Source organism: Macaca nemestrina, chromosome 14 (assembly GCF_043159975.1).
Source record: "Macaca nemestrina isolate mMacNem1 chromosome 14, mMacNem.hap1, whole genome shotgun sequence".
Classification (NCBI taxonomy): domain Eukaryota; kingdom Metazoa; phylum Chordata; class Mammalia; order Primates; family Cercopithecidae; genus Macaca; species Macaca nemestrina.
The window spans coordinates 20,699,966-20,719,720 of record NC_092138.1 but is presented as its reverse complement, the minus strand read 5'-3'; the positions used below and the strand labels follow the sequence as shown (position 1 = coordinate 20,719,720).

General features: G+C 36.1%; 1 protein-coding gene across 4 annotated transcripts in view; it reads left to right on the top strand.

The window, feature by feature from the left end:
• LOC105498962 (vacuolar protein sorting 13 homolog A) overlaps positions 1-19,755 on the top strand; it is a 246,971-nt gene that overhangs the window by 114,632 nt on the left and 112,584 nt on the right. For all 4 annotated transcript variants that reach the window (XR_011612428.1, XM_071077637.1, XM_071077638.1 and 1 more), the window contains exons 30-33: positions 195-311; positions 391-494; positions 10,145-10,312; positions 12,366-12,670. Coding sequence is in view for 3 of the 4 variants with exons in the window: in XM_071077637.1 (XP_070933738.1) it covers positions 195-311; positions 391-494; positions 10,145-10,312; positions 12,366-12,670 (694 nt within the window). In the remaining variant the exon portion in view is untranslated. The remainder of the gene's footprint in view (positions 1-194; positions 312-390; positions 495-10,144; positions 10,313-12,365; positions 12,671-19,755) is intronic.

Sequence of the window (19,755 nt, the reverse complement as noted above, 5' to 3'; positions counted from 1 at the left end):
TTTTCATTAGATTTGATTGTTTTTTAGAATTTTCAATTCAATAGGGCATATTATACCTTGCTTTCAGCTGAATTGCAGATCAGGTTTTCTCTAATATCACTATTTGTGGTGATATTTCAGTTACTTTATAAGTATAGTAAGGTAACTGCTAAACATTTTTCCTCATGTTTTACCATATGAATTTTTTTTTGCAGCTTTAAAACTATCCACGAATGAAGATATCATTACTTTGCAGATTTTAGCAGAATTATCATGTTTACAGATCTTTATTCAAGATCAGAAACGTAACATTTCTGAAATTAAGATTGAAGGTAATAAAATTTCACAAAAAGCAAATTAAAATACATTAAATGAAAGAAAAGGCAGTTAATAATTCTTTTGTTCCCTTAGGGCTTGATTCTGAGATGATTATGAGGCCTTCAGAAACTGAAATAAATGCAAAGCTAAGGAATATAATTGTTTTAGATTCTGATATAACAGCTATATACAAAAAGGTAAGAATTTTTTAAATTAAGTAATAGTACATCATTAAATAGGATTGTCCTTTAGGAGTGGTCATAGGTATCATTTAGAGAGTTGTCAGAATTGAGTAATGTCGCTTATTATGTGTGTGGGTTTTGGAGTCAGGCGTGATTGGGTTCTTAGCTCTACTCCTTAGTAGCTGTGTGACCATTAGCAGGTTACCTAATCTTGGATTCTGTTTCTTTATTTGTCAAATGAGGATTGCAGTATCTCATAAATGAGATAAGTATAAATAATGCTCCAGGAACAAAGTTTTGGGAGAGAATGTAGTAAATACCTTTTTCACTTTTTTTTTGGTTGTTCTCTTTATGTACTCTGAATCTCATAATGCATCTTAGATACATTTGAGGGTCTGAAGTCTGAGGAAGTGAGCTTTTTAAATAAAACTTATTCTCATCAATGATCACTAGTATAGTTGTTTTAATAATGTTAAGAGAGTCCTTTGAATTGGATGATGAGTTGTTGAAGGTTAGGTAATTTGTTACTGGTTATAAAACAGTAAGGTTCCTGTTACAGAGTTGAACAGCAACATCCTACCTGAGGCAGGTAGGATTATGTATTTAAGGAGGTTAAAGGAATATCAGATAGTAGGATCAGGAAAAGCTGAAGTACTTGTTGAGTCAGGAAGTCAGTATTTGGAATATGTCAAGAAGAAAGGAAATAGATAAGTAGATTTTGCCAGTAATACTAATGATATAGTGATGACCTGATTTTTATGTTTAAAAAATTCTTATTTCTGATATCTTCTTGTTATGGCTTGTTTCGTGGGATAGCAAAACAGTTCCAACATCAAAGAGAAATGACTCATAGCAATAAGGAGCAAGAAATTTTCCAGAAGCCATGATTTTATTTGTTTCTATTATTTTTATTTTAAAAATCACAGTATCAGAGTATTTAAGAAATAGATTATCCATTTTATTTTCCCTGTCTAGAAAGTAAAGCTCACAGAAATAAAGTATCTGTGAAAAGTTATGCAGAACTGAGAGCATGATCCAACCCATTGTTTTTGTCTCGTAATTTTATATTTATTTTTTATTTTATATTATTTTATTTTTTTGAGACAGTCTTGCTCTGTCACCCAGGCTGGAGTGCAGTGGTGCAATCTTGGCTCACTGAAACCTCCACCTCCTGGGTTCAAGTGATTCTCGTGCCTCAGCCTCCTGAGTAGCTGGGATTATGGGTGCATATTACCACACCCAGCTAATTTTTATAGTTTTAGTAGAGACAGAGTTTAACTGTGTTTGGCCAGGCTTGTCTCAAACTCCTGGCCTCAAGTGATCTGCCTGCCCCGGCCTCCCAAAATGTTGGTATTACAGGCGTGAGCCACTGTGCCTGGCCTGTAATTTTATTTTTAATATATCTACATGGTTAAAAATTCAGTTTACAAAAAGTTACAAAATTAAAAAAATCTTTCTCTCTTGTCTTCTTGCCCGATTTTCATTTCCGTTTCCCTATTTCTTGACTTTGATTCCATTGTACATGGTATTTAAACAAACTGCCTTGTTTAGTAACTTTCCACGTGTCAAAGAACCAGAGAGGCATAAGGTTTTTGCCCTTATGAAATCAGACCTGATTATGAATCAGTTTCATAAGCCTTGTACAGTGATATATACTATTGTGTCAGTTTTAAGTATACTGAAACATTGAGCCCCTCAACTTTAAAGGTTGGCGCCCCCAGCCCATTTGTCTTGGAGCAGCATCCTCCATTTACCGTAGCACCACTGGACAAATACTCTTTTTATTTATATATGCCATAAGGTAAAAAGGATTCTGGCTGACCTGATAGTCTCATGAAAACATATCATAGTAAATTAGTTTCTGATATCTTCTTCATAAAAAATATTTTGAAAGTAAAGGTTTAAAAAAATCCAGTTTTAATGCTTAATTCTTGGTAATGGGTATACAAGTCTTTCTAATTATTCTCAACTTTTCTGGCCTTGTTATTAGGCCAATACTTGCTTCATAAGATGAGTTGGGAAATGCTTTCCTCCTCTGTTTTCTGAAAAATTTATATAGAATTTGCATTATTACTTCCTTAAATGTTTGATGGAATTATCAGTGATAATATTTTTCGTGTATAGTTGAGACTGGGATTCACTTTGTTTTCCATATGGCACTCAGTATCCAAAGGAGATCCATTCACTGCGTTTAATTGATATACCACTTAAGTCTGTTATAGTTTATGAATTTCCTTTAGTTTCTTCTCTGCCCTTGTGTGTGCCATTTTTTGCTATCTTATTCTGAACAATTTTCCATAGCCTCTATCTTGCTGATTATGTTTTCATGCTATTTAACATGTTACTGTCTCCTGTGTTTCCTTAAATCAATATTTAAATCTCAGGGCGCAGTGAGATTCAGGGTTTGGGAGTAGGGGTTGGCAAGATACTTCATAGTTAGTGGTGTGTATTTGTAAAGGAGGCACATAGTGTGTAGCTGTCTTTTTTTTCTTTTCTGTTTTGCACTGTCTTGGGGTATCTTTCTTTTTTTGATGTTAGAAGCTATTTGTCGTTATTTCCTGTAATTTGGTCTTGAGGTGTGTGTCTGGAGAGTGGCCTTAAGCCAAAATAGCCACTTTCTAGCTGCAGGCATGTTGGTCAGATGGAACACTGGGGAGACAACACAACAAAACACCTTCGAAGGGTGCCCACCAGGGAGGCTGACGGGAAGTCTGGAGGCAGTAGGGACATTTCTTCATTTATTAAATGGGAGAGTTCACTAGTCTTTATGCCAGCATCACCAATCATTTTGACTTTTCGAAAGTTTATTCTCCAGTAGATTTCTTAGGCAGAGCTCTTAGGAACAATAATCCTTGACATTTATATTTGCAGGGTAGTTTGAGTGGATTTTAAATCCTTGACTTGAATTTTCTTTTCTAGATGATCTTAACACGTTACTTCATGTCTTACGGCCTCCTATTGGTGTTGACAGTTCTGATGACAGTTTGACTTTCTTTCGCTTCTAAGAACTTTGCCATTTTTTCCCAGATATTCAAAGCTAATTTGAAGCTTTATGTAGGGACTTTGGACAGGCATCACAGTAGATGGTCAGGAACTGGTTTAGCAATTTTATGGCTTCTCAAATTGAGAGCATCTCTTGCTCTGAGGCTAGTCAGTTTCCTTTGAGAAAAATAGTGTAAGTATAAGCCTGACAGCCTAGATTCCAGGAGCCAATTGGTTGAAAGAAGTGGAGGCCGCATCATTTATAGATTTTTACTTAAAATACCGATTTTTTGATATGGTGTTTTATTAACCGTTTTTCTGTACCTGAAGTCTCCTAGACCACAGCCTTTCTGCTCTAAACTCTGTCTTGAGCAAATCTGTTCTATTGAACTCAGAGAGGAACAGTCATATAGCCCTACTCATATAACTTGCAGAGGATATTCAATTTTTTGTTAACTAATTTATCAGTATTTTTATATATATAGAATTTATACATTTATATGTAAATTATATATGTATAAATACTGGTAAGTAAATTAAGAAAAAACTAATTTATATATTATATAATCATAATATATATAGATAAAATTTTCTCTCTCTTTCACTCTCCAATTACACAATCACGGCTCACTGCAGCCTCAACCTTCCCTGGCCCAGGTGATCTTCCCATCTCAAGTCCCCCAAGTAGCTAGGACTACAGGTGCACGCCACCACACCCAGTTGATTTTTGTAGAGATGGGGTTTCATCATTTTGCTCAGGCTGCCCTGAAACCTCCTGAGCTCAGGCGATCCACCTGCCTCAGTCTTCCAAAGTGCTGTGATTACAGACATGTGCCACTGCGCCTGGCCTATTTGAGATATTATAGTCAGCAGAAGATAAAAAGCCTTTCTCCACGTGGAATAAATAGTAGTTAATCAGTAATATAAAACAATATTAGAGAGTGATATGTGCTTTGAAAACCAAGAAAGCAGGGTAATGTGACAGGGTAATTCACGTATTACGATTATCAAGAAATGCTTTTTTACAGTAGAAACATTCGACAAAAAATCTGAACTGTGGATTTGAGCTCTGTCAAAAGAGCATTCCAGGTGGAGGAAAGAGCAATTATAGAAGCCTTGTAGCAGGAAGATGCTTGATATATTTTGGGAGGTTGTAGGGGCCTCAGTAACCTTTGGATAGAATTATTTATTAGTTTCTGTTTTGGTTTAGTTTTTACTTTTTAAAGTCAGATTTATTGAGACAATTTACCTACAGTAAAACTTACCTTTTTTAGTTGTAATTCTGTGAGTTTTGACAAATACTGGTGTGTAACTTACTTTCAGCATATACAATGGGTCTGCCACCCCTAAAAATTCACTACTGCCCTTTGAGGTTAGCCCTTCTCCCCATCCCAGCACCTTGGAATCACTGCACTGGTTTTTGTTCCTATAGTTTTGCAGTTTCCAAAGTATCCTATAAATGGAATCATGCAGTTATGTAGTCTTTCACATGTGTTTTTTTTTTTTTTTCTTAGCATGTGAGATTGTAATTTTTGTCTTTTCTCTTTATGTCTTGATCAGTCTGGTTAGAGATTTATCAATTTTATTGATACTTTGAAAGAACTAGCATTTGTTTCAATTGAATGTTCTCTGTTTTTAATTTTATTTCTGCTCTTTTAAAATTCCTTCCTTCTGCCTGCTTTGGATTTAATATGCTCTTCTTAAGGTGGAAGTTTAAATTATTGATTTGAGAACGTCTTTATTTTCTATTATAAGCATTTGCTGCTATAAGTATTCCTTTAAGCACTGCTTTAGCTGCATCCTGTAAGTTTTGATATATTGTTTTTTTAATTTTCATTCAATTCAAAGTATTTTCTAATTTCTCTTCTGACTTTCTTTTACCCATTGTCTATTTAGAAGTATGTTATTTAACTTCTAAATATTTTGAGATTTGCAGATCCCTTTCTGTTACTGATTTCTAGTTTAAATTCATTATGGTCAGAGGAGAAACCGTTTCAGTTCCTTTAAATTTGTTGATGTTTGTTTTATGGCCCAGAACATATATGATTAATCTTGGTGAACGTTTCAAATGTATTTGCAATTAATATGTGTTTTTAGCAATTGCTGGGTTGAATGTTCCATTTGGGCAAGTAGGTTGGTGGATATAATTATTCAGGCTACTGATTTTCTGTTTACTGGTTGTGTTGAAGCTTCTGATTACAATCATTGACTTGCCTATTTCTCCTTTCAGTTCTTTCAATTTTTTGCTTTATATGTTTTGGCGATCTCTTGTTAAGTACATATAAATATATATGAATTTTATGCCCCCTTTGTGAATATGTAATGTGTCTCTTTATCTGTGGTAACTGTGCTTGTTCTGAAGTCTACTTTGGTAGTAATATAGCCATTCCAGGTTTCTTTGGTTAGATTTGCATGGTCTATCTTTTTCTATCCTTTAGCTTTTAATGGATGTCTTCTTGTTTAAAGTGAGCTTGCGTTTTTTTGAGGCAGAGTCTCACTGTGTTGCCCAGGGTATTCTTGAACTCCTGTGTTTAAGCTCACCTCAGCCCTGTAACTGGGATTATATGTGCATGCCACCACATCTGGCTTAAAATGGGTTTCTTATAGACAGTGTATATTTAGATCTTTTTTTATCTAATCTGACAACCTCTTGGCTTCTAATTTGTGTTTAGACTATTTTATAAAACTATTGATATGATTGGATTGTAATCTGATATCTCTGATTGTTCCAATTTTGCTTATCCTATTCTTTGTATTCCTTCTTTTGGCCTGAATTTTGATTAATTATCACTTATTTTATGGTTTCTCTTGGGTTTTACAATGTATATATCTTTAATCATAGTCTATCTTCCAATAATATTTTATTGTTGTACATATAGTGTAAGAATCTTACAATACCATACTTCCAATTCCTGTTTCCTATCTTTCTTGGTATCATCATAATTTGCTTTATTTTGGTACATGTTGAAAACTCACAATGTGTACCTACTGGATTTGGTTTAGTCAGTTTTCTTTGGAGCAATTAGTTTTCTAAAGATGTTTTACATTTTTCTTCATTGCAACTCTTTCTGTAACTACTTCATGTAGTTTCTGTCTATTGTTTGTATTTCTCTCTGAAATACTTTCTCTCTTTTTTTTTTTTTTTTTTTTTTTTGAGATAGAGTCTTGCTTTGTTGCCCAGGTTGGAGTGCAGTGGTACAATCTCAGCTCACTGCAACCTCTGCCTCCTGGGTTCAAGCAATTCTCCTGCCTCAACCTCCCAAGTAGCTGGGATTACAGATGCGCGCCACTGCACCTGGCTAATATTTGCATTTTTAGTAGAGATGGGGTTTCACCATGTTGGCCAGGCTGGTCTTGAACTCTTTGACCTCAGGTGATCCACCCGCCTCGGCCCCCCAAAGTGCTGGGATTATAGGCATGAGCCACCGCATCTGGCACTTTCCCATTTCTTATAATGCAGGTCTGCTGGTAACGAATTCTCTCAGCTTTTGGGGTATAGATGAGAAGGGAGGTAGGAAAAACCTTTATTTTACCCTAATTTTTCTGAGTGACATTTTTGCTGGGTTGATAGTATTTTCCCCCTTTCCAGCTGTTAAAAGATGTGATTTCATTGTTCTTTGTTTACACATAGTTTTGATGAGAAGTCTGTGACATTTCTTATTTTTGTTCCTTTGTACATAACTTGTCATCTTTTTTGACTGCTTTCAGGATTTATATATAGTGTGTCTAGATGAGTTTAATTGTGTTTTGATATTTGTCCTGTTTGGGCTTTTCTGAGCTACTTTGATGGCTTTCATTATTTTTCATGTTTTCTTCAAATAGTTTCTCTGCCTCTGTCTCCCTCTGTCTCCCCCACCCCCCGGCTCCCCTGTTTTGTCCCCCTCCACTTGTTCCCTGTTCCTCTTCTTGAATTCCTAAAATTCTTACTAGATTTCTGTTTTTAGTCTCACAGCCTTTGGATGTTCTGTTCAAGTTTTTTTCCCATTGTTTTCTTAGTGCATTTTAATTCAAATAATTTATCTTGACCTATTTTCAAATCTACTGATTTTGTCCTTGGCTCTGATGAAAGTACTGACAAACCCGCTGAAGGTATTTTTCACTTATGTTGCCGTGTTTTTTAACCTTTAATATATCCTTTTGACTCTTCTTTTTTCCATTTTCTCTGCTATAATAATATTCACCATCTATTCATGCATATTTTCCTTTTCCACTAGAAGCCTTTACCATATTAATCGTACTAATTAAAATTAAAAATTTTAGTTTTAACATGGTTGTTATAGATGAGTCTGATTCTGTTGATTCCTTTATTATTTGTTTGAATTTTTTCCCTTGCTTTTATTGGGCATCTCATAATTACTGATTGAATGTCAGACATCATATCATGTATAGCAGGGGTCCCCAGCCCCTGGGCTGTGGAATGGTACCGGTCTGTGGCCTGTTGGGAACTGGGCCAGACAGCAGGAGTTGAGTGGTGGGCGAGGGAGCATTATTGCCTGAGCTCCGCCTCCTGTCAGGTCAGCGGGGCCATTAGATTCTCATAGAAGGGTGAACCCTATTGTGAATTATGCATACGCGGGATCTGGGTTGCATGCTCCTTATGAGAATCTAATGCCTGATGCTCTGAGGTGGAACAGTTTCATCCCCAGGCCATCTCCCCACCCTCCAACCCCCGAGCCCCACTCTTGTGGAAAAATTGTCTTTCACAAAACAGCTCCCTGTTCCCAAAAAGGCTGGGGACCACTGATGTATAGGATAATAGAGACTGATGTAAATATCGTAGTATTTATGTCTGGAAATGGGGATGCCTCTTTTCTGCTAAGCTATTAGCTTGGGGTTGGGGGTTGAGCTTAGCTTGGTTTGAATTTTAGATTAATATGATTTCCTTCACGACATTACTGCTTTAGTTTCCTTTAGTTGTAGCTTGTGCTTAGGGTGGTTGGAGGCTGTGTTGCTCAGATTTTGCTCTGTGCTGAGCCTTTGACCTTTCTTCTACTCTTGTACCTCAGAAAATTTGCTTTCCACATTCTTAGCTCTGTCCTAGATGTTAGAGGCTCCTGCTGCTTGTTTCTTAGTGCTTGTGAGCTTGGTGGTGCATATTTGGGGAGAAGGCAAAGTGGTTTGGATAGGCTTGTTAGTGTCCTGGTCCATTTTCAGTCCTAGCCAGGGCTGTTTCTATGAGTCTCAGAAATGGAGTATTCTTGACCATCCTGTCCCTCCTCCTCATGGTGTCTGATTGATCTCTCTCATATTTCCTATGTGGGATTGACTGTCCTTCCCTTCCCCTAGCAGAGGGAGGCCGCTAATCATCTGGCCCCAGGAGAGTTCTTGTTCTTCCCCTAGATACAGAGTTATATTTTACTGTTGTCCCTAGGATACTGTTTTTTCACCTGTGCCCTGAGGGCAACAAGGTTTACTAGTTTCTTATGGCTATTGTTTTGAGAAGATGATAATTTTGGTGGTGCTTTGGGCCTTTTCTGCAGTGGAGTTCTTTCTCTTGTTTCCCACTTGCACCCCGCCCCCATCTTTCTCAAGAGCTCCTCACGTGTGTGGCTCCCAGGGATTCTGCATCTCACATTAGTCCACACTTATCCTTTATCATTTTAGCTGAATTATTCTTACCTATATTGTATAGTATCTGATAGCTCTTTCTCCTCTCTACCACAAGTGAACTGGTGCTTATTTTCTGTCTCTCCCTGAAGGTACCTGTTTGTCCTTAGATTTTTAGGGACCTTTGTTGTCCTGTGACCTCAGATTGCTAATAGTTTTAAGAAAGTTGTGATACCATAGTTTATCTGTGTTTTTTTTTTTTTCCTTTTTTTAAGGTTTGGAGGGGCCCTCATTCCAGCTTTGTGCACCCTAGGCAGAAGCAGGACTGTAGACTTCTTTTCAGCCCTGTCTCGTACCTCAGCCTTCGGAGGTCACTTATACATCTGGTTCTGGAGGATTCTTTGTTCTGTAGTTGTAACTGATGTGCTTGTTGATGGCTCTTCAGCTCCCTGTTCTTGCTTGCCGCTAGCATTTAGGAGAATTGAGAAAGCTGTGAGCTTAGTGCTCTGTCCCTCTTCCAAAATTTTTTTTAACATTTTACATCTCCTGTTGTCTCCACCATTTTTAACTGTTGTTGCAGAGCTTGAGATTTTTAACCACTGAGGTGATTTCTGGTTGGCAATTAAGATGGCCCTTTACAACCTGATAAGGAACAGAAGTATAGCAATAGGAGGAGACTCCTTTGGAGAATCCAGAAAAATCTATTCACATACCTCAAATCAAGAATAGATTTCAGTAAGGTGTAGATGTACAGTGTTTTTCAAATTTTTGTCAGTGAATCAAGAAATACATAGTTGTTCTCATTACAAAAGTATACTTGCAGACTGAAAATACATATTCAGATACTTCTTCTTCTCTTCTCCATTAAAAAAAAGAAAAAAGGAAAAAAGCTGGAGCCAGAACTACTACCTTGATTTTATGACCCACAAAGGGAATAGCCACCACCAATTTGTAAAACTTTGTAGTGTAGGTTCCAATAAAGCTGTTGTAATCGAATTGTTGCCTCATTTGTGCTTGGCTTGTGAATACTTGAGAGATTTTCTGACTATGTTTTGTTATTTTTTACTGTTTTATTTTGTACTGAAAACACTTCATTTCAAAAATCGATTGTGATAATTAAATTTTCTCTTATTAAGGCTGTTTATATCACTGGAAAAGAAGTTTTCAGCTTCAAAATGGTTTCTTACATGGATGCAACTGCTGGTTCTGCATACACAGATATGAATGTGGTTGACATTCAGGTTAATTTAGTAGTTGGTTGCATTGAAGTAGTTTTTGTCACAAAATTTCTATGTTCTATATTGGTAAGTATTAAATTATTTTTTATTTTACACTAGTTGGAAATTGCTGTATGTCAACTATGGATGAAAACTAATAAGAATTCCCTGCTTGAAATTTTTTCTGATTTTTAAAATAATTTTCTGGGTACCATTTATTATACATAATGACTGAAATGTGTAGTTCCTTCTTTATATAACATCATTTTGACATGGGAATATTCCAATTAATTGAAATACATATTTTATATATTAACATTAAGTATATGTACATTGTATATCATATATATTTTATATATTAATTAGAACCTTCATTTATATGTCATTGGCCTAAGTCTTCGTTTTGCCTGACTTGCAACTATAATTTTAAAATACTGAATATATAAATTGAAGTTTGTTTTGGTCTCAAGTCATCATTAAGAAAAGGTTCTTTTAATTTTCTAGAGACAAGGTGTTGCTCTGTCACCCAGGCTGGAGTGCAGTGGCATGATCATAGCTCTTTGTAACCTTGAACTCCTGGATTCAAGTGATCCTCCCGCCCCAACCTCCTGAGTAGCTGAGACTACAGGCACATACCACCATGCACATACCACCAAGTTTTTTTTTTTTTCTCTTCAAGTGTTTATAGAGATGGAGTCTTGCTCTGTTGCCCAGTCTGATCTTGAACTCCTGGCCTCAAGTGATCCTCCTGCTTTGGCCTCCCAAAGCACTGAGATTACAGGCATTATGTCCGACACAAGAAAATCATATTTTCGATTGCATTGTCATTCTGTGAATATCAGGGACTTTAAGGAGTTAGATTTAACCCCTATATGACTCCACCCTAAGGCATTTCGATTCTTATTTATGCTTTTCTTGTTTCGGTTTTTGTTTTTCCCTTGCTGTCAGCTGATATTTTTTCCTGTGGGTGTCATACCTGTCTCCATGACATCACTATTCATTCTTTTAAAATGCTGTCTCTGTGTTTTAGTGTGTGAACTAGGTAATCAAATCTAAGGTTGTAGTGGAATAAATAGGCCAAGTGTGGCAATTCTTACAAGCAAGAAAAGTATTTGTGTATTCATTTGAATGTATTTGGGAACGTGGAGCCCTCTTTTGTTATTTCAGAATTCTAGGTTAATTCCATATAATGTTGCTGTTTTGTGATCTTTTAAATTTAGGTTATCATGCAGTTTTTCTATAGCCATAAAATCATTTTGCATACAAAAATGTAAAGATAAACAAGTATTCCTTGTTGAATTTCTTCTCTTAAAAAAAAAAAAATTAAAGTTGGGGTCTTGCTCTGCACCCCAGGCTGGAATACAGGGGCGTGCTTCTAGCTCACTGCAGCCTCAAACTCGTGCAGATCCCACCTCACCCTCCCAAATAGATTAAATTAGCAGGGACAAGAGGTCCCTGCTAATTTTTTATTTTTAATTTTTTTTTGGAGACAGGATCTCGCCATATTGCGTAAACTGGTCTAGAACTGCTGGCCTCATGTTATCCTCCTACCTCAGCCTCTTGAGTAGCTAATTTATTTTTATAACCAAAAAAATCATGTCACTTGAACCCTCTTGTACTTATACTTAGAAATTACTAAAATGTTAGGTTTTCTTTGAACATGAAAATTAAGTATAAGAGTATAAATCTAGGTAATTATATTTTATGTCATTGAAGTATTTTTTTGGAATTTGGAAATTGGAAAATTATTTTGAAACTTCTTAAACATATTTTATTTATTTATTTTTACCTTACAAACATAAATGAGCTCTCTGTCCACTGAGGTTGTATAGAGAAATAGCGTTGTTCCCTTTAGGGAAAGTGAGATAAGGGAAATAGCTATTTGTAAGACATTCCAACGATCCCATTTAGCTTTGTTCTGAGGACTAGATTTTTATTTTATATGTTGTCTTTGTGTTTCTCAGTTTTTGTGGCAGAAAATTAAGATTTAATATAGACAGTAAGACTTTGAATAAATAATGTTTGGTTATATCAAGTAAAAGTTTTTTTTTTTTTAATGGAGGTGAAACCAGAAATATCAATATATATTTAATGTCTTATTTATTAATAACCTTAAGAATATAATTCTGTTATGTTACAGGATTTTATAGATAATTTTCAGGCAGCTAAACAAGCCTTGGCTGAGGCAACTGTTCAGGCAGCTGGAATGGCTGCTACTGGTGTAAAAGAACTGGCACGAAGGAGTTCCAGAATGGCACTGGATATTAACATCAAAGCCCCAGTTGTGGTCATCCCGCAGTCTCCAGTTTCTGAAAATGTTTTTGTTGCTGATTTTGGGCTAATTACAATGACAAATACCTTTCATATGATAACAGAGAGCCAGAGCTCTCCCCCACCTGTTATTGATTTGATAACAATAAAGCTGAGTGAAATGCGACTATACAGGTAAGCTTTTCACGAGTATATTTGTGTGGAATGCAATATTTTTCTAACTTTTTACGTTAAAGACTTTAATGTCTTGAGTAGTCTGTTTACAGTGAGTTTTATTTTATTAATTATACGTAATTTAGTGATTCTCTCTTCCTTAAGTATATTTTGGCAAAATCAATTATAGTCTTTACATTTTAAAAAACCTAGAAAGTGTTTGAAACTTTCTTCTTAGGTAATAAGGAAAACTACAAAATTTATTATCGGAGGAAATATATTTGTGCTTCTTTGTAGTTCATTATAAGTTACAGGGCTATGGAATAAATGAGGAATTTCTAACGTAATATGTTTATTCACTTTGCAAATACAGTATCACCTTATCTTCTCTGTCAGTTGTGTGCTATGGCTCTGATGCTGTAATTTAAACAAACAAACAGTAGCATGCAACCTTATGTATTCGTTAACCATGGGGTTGGGAAGTAGGGGGATAAACAAATGTTCAAATAGTTCCAGAGCTTTTATGCTGCGTCCTCTGTGTTTCTGTGCTGTTTCTAATCCCCATTCTGAATTTATGTCCTATTTTCCAACTTGGATCCTTCTCTGTTTATACTTCTCAACTGCCCTCTTCCTTCTTTCTGTCATTTTTCTTTGATATCATTCTCTTGCTTGTCTCTTCACCTTATTTTTGTTTCATTTTTTACTGAACTCCCATTCTCTACTTCTCTTTAGCTTCCGATGAGTCTGTCTTTCCCTCCTGCACTTTGACCAATTGAATATTTTTAAAGCAGCTTCATTGAGACATAATTGACACAGAACAAGTTGCATATCTTTAATATTATACCATTTGATAAGTTTTGATATGCGTACGTTTCTGACAGTTTTTGTACAGTTGTATTATTTCTTCCTTAAGTATTAGGTAGAATTTACCAGTGAAGCCATCTGGTCCTAGAGTTTGCTTGTGGGAGGTTTCTAAATCACAGTTTTTATTTCTTTAATAAATTTGGGGCTGGCTATTCAAGTTATTTTTTCTCGAGCGATCCTCCCTAGTTTTTTAAAAGATTTTTTGCATTTCATCTAAGTTGTAAAATTTAATGGCATAAAATTTTTCATAATGCTCTTTATTTATTGATAATCTGTAATGGTGTCTCCTGCCTCATTCCTGATATTTATAATTTCTGCCTTTGTACTGATGAATCTGATTAGAGATTTATACGTTTTATTGATCTTAAGAAGCAGGTTTTGGTTTTATTGTTTTTTCTATTGTTTTTGTGTTTTCTCGTTCGTTGATTTCTAATTCAAAATTTATTATTTCTTTCTGCTTTGGGCTCAATTTTGCTCTTTTTATAAGTTTTTTTAGGTGGTAGCTAAGATTATTGATTTGAAACATTTCTAATATATGATATAGTGCTGTAAATTGGAGTACTTATATTGTGCTATAAATTTTAAGTTACTCTACAATCCTGTGTAGCTCTCTTCTCTCTGGTATTTTATTATATAACTCTAGCTACCTTGGTTTCTCTTGGATTCTCATCTCTTACCTTCTCTACTCTGGGGCTTTCCTGGCCTTCTCCTGGGTTCCCCCTCCCTGTACCATGGCCTGTTAATTATTGCAAAACAGTAGTAAACTGAGACAGTCGTAGGGCTCACCTCATTTTTTTCCCCAACTCTTTGGAGTCATTATCCATTTTTGATGTCTTGTATCTTGAAAACTATTTTAAATAAATTTTGTCTTTTTTTTTTTTTTTTTTTTTGGAGAGCAGGGTTATTTCAAGCAGGAGTGTAAACCCATTCATGTTACATCATCTTAGATGGAAGGAGAAATTTCTGTCACTTGAGCACTTATTAAGCACCAAATATATCCCAGGCATTGTGCTAAGAATAAGAAATATAATAGTAAGCAATATTTACAAGGGATTAACAAACCCTACCTCATTGGGTTGTTGTGGTAGGTACTGTTTAATAAATATAGTGGGCTGGTGCATAAAAATGGGATCATATTTTGAAAAGGTTCTAGAAATTAGGTCCAAAGGAGACAAAACTAGAGGTTGGAAGGATAGTTTGGTAACTATTGCAGTAACTCACATAAGAATTATAGGTGACTTAGTCTAAGGTAGGGGAATGAAGTAGTGGAGAGCTAACCAGAATTTATAGTAACTGATGATTGAATGGGTGTGGGAGTTAAAGGAGAGGAGAAATTAAAATTCACTTTAAGTTGCAGGCTTGGAAATCAGTGTTTGATGATGATGCACTTCACTGAGATAAGACAGAATAATGCAGAAAAACCCAGTAGAATACAGAGAGTAATTATTTCCGTAATAGGCAAAGTAGCCTGAAAGTGATTGCATGACTTCTACATGGAGAGATCTTGAAAGAAATCCAGAAGGCAGTGGAATATTTGTGCCTAGGTGATGCATATAGGTGACGTTGTTTAGACTTCTAGGTTTAGGAGTTCTTAGTAATAATTTGTGCTAGTCACTGAAGCCATTGGAATGAACACAGTCACAAGAAAGCTTGTAGAGTGGGACATATGAGGAAGAATGCTGAGGAATACCAGTATTTAAAGAATTGGCAGAAAAAGGAACCCTCAAAAGAGACTAAGAAGGAGCAGAGAGATGAGAAACCAGGAAAATGTATTGAGGCAGCATTGAGGGTCCTGCTGATATTGTTAACCATGAATTAATACTGTTTGTTTTTTTTTTTTCATGCAGTACTTGGTATTTTGTGTTTGGAATCCAACAGTCAGTTGGATTGAGACAAAACTGAATTTTTGCCAAGCAAGTGTGACCAAAGGTAGTGGAACAGGATTTTAATGATTGAGAATCATGTTGATGGATAATAGAGAGATGATATGATTTGGCTATGTCCACACCCAAATCTCATCTTGAATTGTAGCTCCCGTAATTCCCACATGTTGTGGGAGGGACCCAGTGGGAGATAATTGAATCATGGGGGTGGTTCCCCCATACTGTTCTCATGGTAGTTAATAAGTCTCACAAGATCTGATGGGTTTATAAGGGGAAACTCCTTTTGCTTGGCTCTCATCCTCTTTTTGCCTGCCACCATGTAAAGACGTGCCTCCATGTCTCCTTTGCTTTCTGCCATGCTTGTGAGGAAGGGATCCAGTTTCAGTTTTCTGCAAATGGCTAGCCAATTTTCCCAATACCATTTATTAAATAGGGAATCCTTTCCCCGTTGCTTATTTTTGTCAGTTTTGTCAAAGATCAGATGGTTGTAGATGTGTGGTGTTATTTCTGAGGCTTCTGTTCTTTTCCATTGGTCTATATATCTGTTTTGGTACAAACACCATGCTGTTTTGGTTACTATAGCCTTGTAGTATAGTTTGAAGTCAGGTAGTGTGATGCCTCCAGCTTTGTTCTTTTTGCTTAGGATTATCTTGGCTATATGGGCTCTTTTTTGGTTCCATATAAAATTTGAAGTAATTTTTTCTTATTCTGTGAAGAAAGTCAATGGTAGCTTGATGTGAATAGCGCTGAATCTATAAATTACTTTGGGCAGTACGGCCATTTACCTCAATGAGATACCATCTCACACCAGTTAGAATGGCGATCATTAAAAAGTCAGGAAACAACAGATGTTGGAGAGGATGTGGAGAAACAGGAACGCTTTTACACTGTTGATGGGAGTGTAAATTAGTTCAACCATTGTGGAAAACAGTGTGGCAATTCCTCAAGGATCTAGAACCAGAAATACCATTTGACCCAGCAATCCCATTACTGGATATATACCCAAAGGATTATAAATCATTCTTCTATAAAGGCACATGCACACGTATGTTTATTGCGGCACTATTCACAATAGCAAAGACTTGGAACCAACCCAAATGCCCATCAGTGATAGACTGGATAAAGAAAATGTTGCACATATACACCATGGAATACTATGCAGCCATAAAAAAGAATGAGTTTGTGTCCTTTGCAGGGATGTGGATGAAGCTGGAAACCATCATTCTCAGCAAACTAACACAGGAACAGGAAACCAAACATCACATGTTCTCACTCATAAGTGGGAGCCCAACAGTGAGAACATATAGGCACAAGGAGGGGAACATCACACACCGGGGCATGTCGTGGGTGGGGGGCAAGGGGAAGGATAGCATTAGGACAAATAACTAATACTAATTAGTTATTTAGTAGAAATAACTAATACTAATTAATTAACTAATTAATGCATGTGGGGCTTAAAATCTAGATGATGGGTTGATGGGTGCAGCAAACCACCATGGCACACATATACCTATGTAACAAACCTGCACATTCTGCACATGTATCCCAGAACTTAAAGTATTTAAAAAAAAAAATTAGAATTGCGTTTTGTGTTGCAAATAGCTTTTTTTCTTAAAAATATGCTATAAATTTTCCATGTCTTTATTTTGAGTGCATAAATTTTTCCAAATATTTTATTCATCAGTTTTTAGAAAATCTAAATCTGCCTTTTGTTATAAATTTGATTCTAATATATATAATTTTTGCTGTTATAAGTAACACTATATTGATGATTGATATCTTTATTACATCAGTACTTATGTAATTGTCTACTCATTTCTTTGGGATAATTCATTTCCTTAGGATGAGTTCCTAGAAATAGAATTACTCAGTTATAAAGTATAACCAATTTTTCCTGAAATAATTGTAAAATAATTGGTAATTGGAAATGCAGTTGCTGGGCATGTTGGCTCACGCCTGTAAACCCAGCACTTTGGGAGGCTGAGGATGGCAGATTGCTTGAGCTCAGGAGTTTGAGACCAGCCTGGGCAACACGGTGAAACCCCATTTCTACAGAAAATATGAAGATTATCTGGGTGTGATGACGTGTGCCTGTACTCCCAGATACTTATGGGACTGAGGCAGGAGGATTGCTTGAGTCTAGAAGGTTGAGGCTGCGATGATGTGTGTTAATGCCACTGCACTCCGGCCTGGATGACGAAGTGAGACTGCCTCAAAAAAACAAACAAAACCCCAGAAAATGCAGTTTAGTTACAATGTATTAGAAAGCGCATTAAAAAAAATGGGAATTCATGTTTGTGACTAGGTTCTTTATACATTAATCCAATTTGACTGCAATTTAGCAAATATTTATTCGCTATATGGCACATGCCAATCATCTAAGTACTGACAAAAAGCGGAGAATAAGATGAACATAGTTCCTGCCCTCATGAAGCTTTCATTCTAATTGAAAATACAGAGGACATAATAAACTATTGAAATGCAATATGTTAAATGCAGTGATGGAAAAAGTGTAAGGTGCATGTGGGAGCACATAGGAAAGGTTTATTTAATCCATATATTGGGTAGTACTGATAAGAAAAGTTTTTCCTGAGGAAGTAATCTTTTCACGTAGCAGTTTTCTTTCTCACGGTTTGTCCAAAGGACAGAAATTTACTCAAAGATATATATATACACATATATGTGTGTGTGTATGTATATATATACACACGTGTGTATATATGTATGTGTATATATGTACACATAAGTATGTATATATGTGTGTATGTATGTATATACACATGTCTCTATATATATACACACGTATATATATACATACACACACATATATATGGAGAGAGAGAGAGAATAATCCAAGTATTAGGGTGAAGAATTGGAAACTGAAATTTTAATAATAGAAGGGTAATTAAAATACTTATAGCCATTTATTCTAATAAGGCCATTAAAATTATATATGCATCCTAGCCTATGATAGGATGCATATATAATTGCATATGCATATCAGAGGATAACTGAAAAAAAGAAAAGAAAACGTATGTGTGCAGCATTCCCTGTGGGGCTTTTAGATTCCTTAACCTATTACTGTTAAGTGGAGACTGCAAGCATGCAGGCATATGTAAGTTTGGTGTCACTCTGTCATTCATTCATTAAATGGCTTGGTACCAGGCTTTTTGGGAGATCCTGATGAACTCTCATATTTCTCTCCTGTTGATTAAATGGTTGCCAAAATTCTACAGTCATGATGTTATACCTTAGTTTAAGGATTTGCTGCTAATTAAAATATAAGTACATTATTGAGGAGTAACACTTTGAGATTGTCACTTTGAGGTACAGTGGGAGGCTTCTATGGCCACATTGTTACTTGAAGGGGTTCAATTGACCTACTACATTTTTCTTCATTCCTGAGTATCAGTCTTACCTTTATAAGTGCTTGGAAAGGAAAATATAGTTCAACTTAATATGAAATTGTATGTATTCAGCTATTTTAACTCATAGAAATAGAAATTTCATATGGTGCTGCTTATTTTTAATAAAGTAAGGGAATATGTGATATTTTGTTACTTATCTAAATCAGTGAATTCAAATGTTTTTATAACGATGTCTTATATAATGTTTGTTTACAAATTACATGGAGTGTTTTTGTTTTGTTTTGTTGTTTTTTGTTTGTTTTTTTTTTTGAGACAGAGTTTCACTCTTGTTGCCCAGGCTGGAGAGCAATGGTGCAATCTCAGTTCAATGCAGCCTCCGCCTCCTGGGTTCAAGCGAATCTCCTGCCTCAACCTCCCAAGTAGCTGGGATTACAGATGCACACCACCACACCTGGCTAATTTTTGTATTTTTAGTACAGACAGGATTTCACCATGTTGACCAGGCTGCTCTCGAACTCCTGATCTTAGGTGATCCACCTGCTTCGGCCTCCCAAGGTGCTGGGATTACAAGTGTGAGCCACCGCTCCTGGCCTACGTAGAGATAATTCTTATTTTAATGGTTTGCTATACAACTTTTATACTTTTGCAGTTTTTACTATATTACAAAATTGTATTTAAAAATACATATTTCTCCCCCCTTCCCTTTTTTTTTTTTTGAGACAGAGTCTCGCTCTGTTGACCAGGCTGGAGTGCAGTGGTGCAATCTTGGCTCACTGCAATCTCCACCTCCCCGGTTCAAGCAATTCTCCCACCTCAGCCTCCTGAGAAGCTGGGACTACAGGCGCGTGCCACCACACCCAGCTAATTTTTGTATTTTTAGTAGAGATTGGGTTTCACCATGTTGGCCAGGCTGGTCTCAAACTCCTGACCTCAAGTGATCTGCCCACCTCAGCCTCCCAGAGTTCTGGGATTACAGGTGTAAGCTACTGTA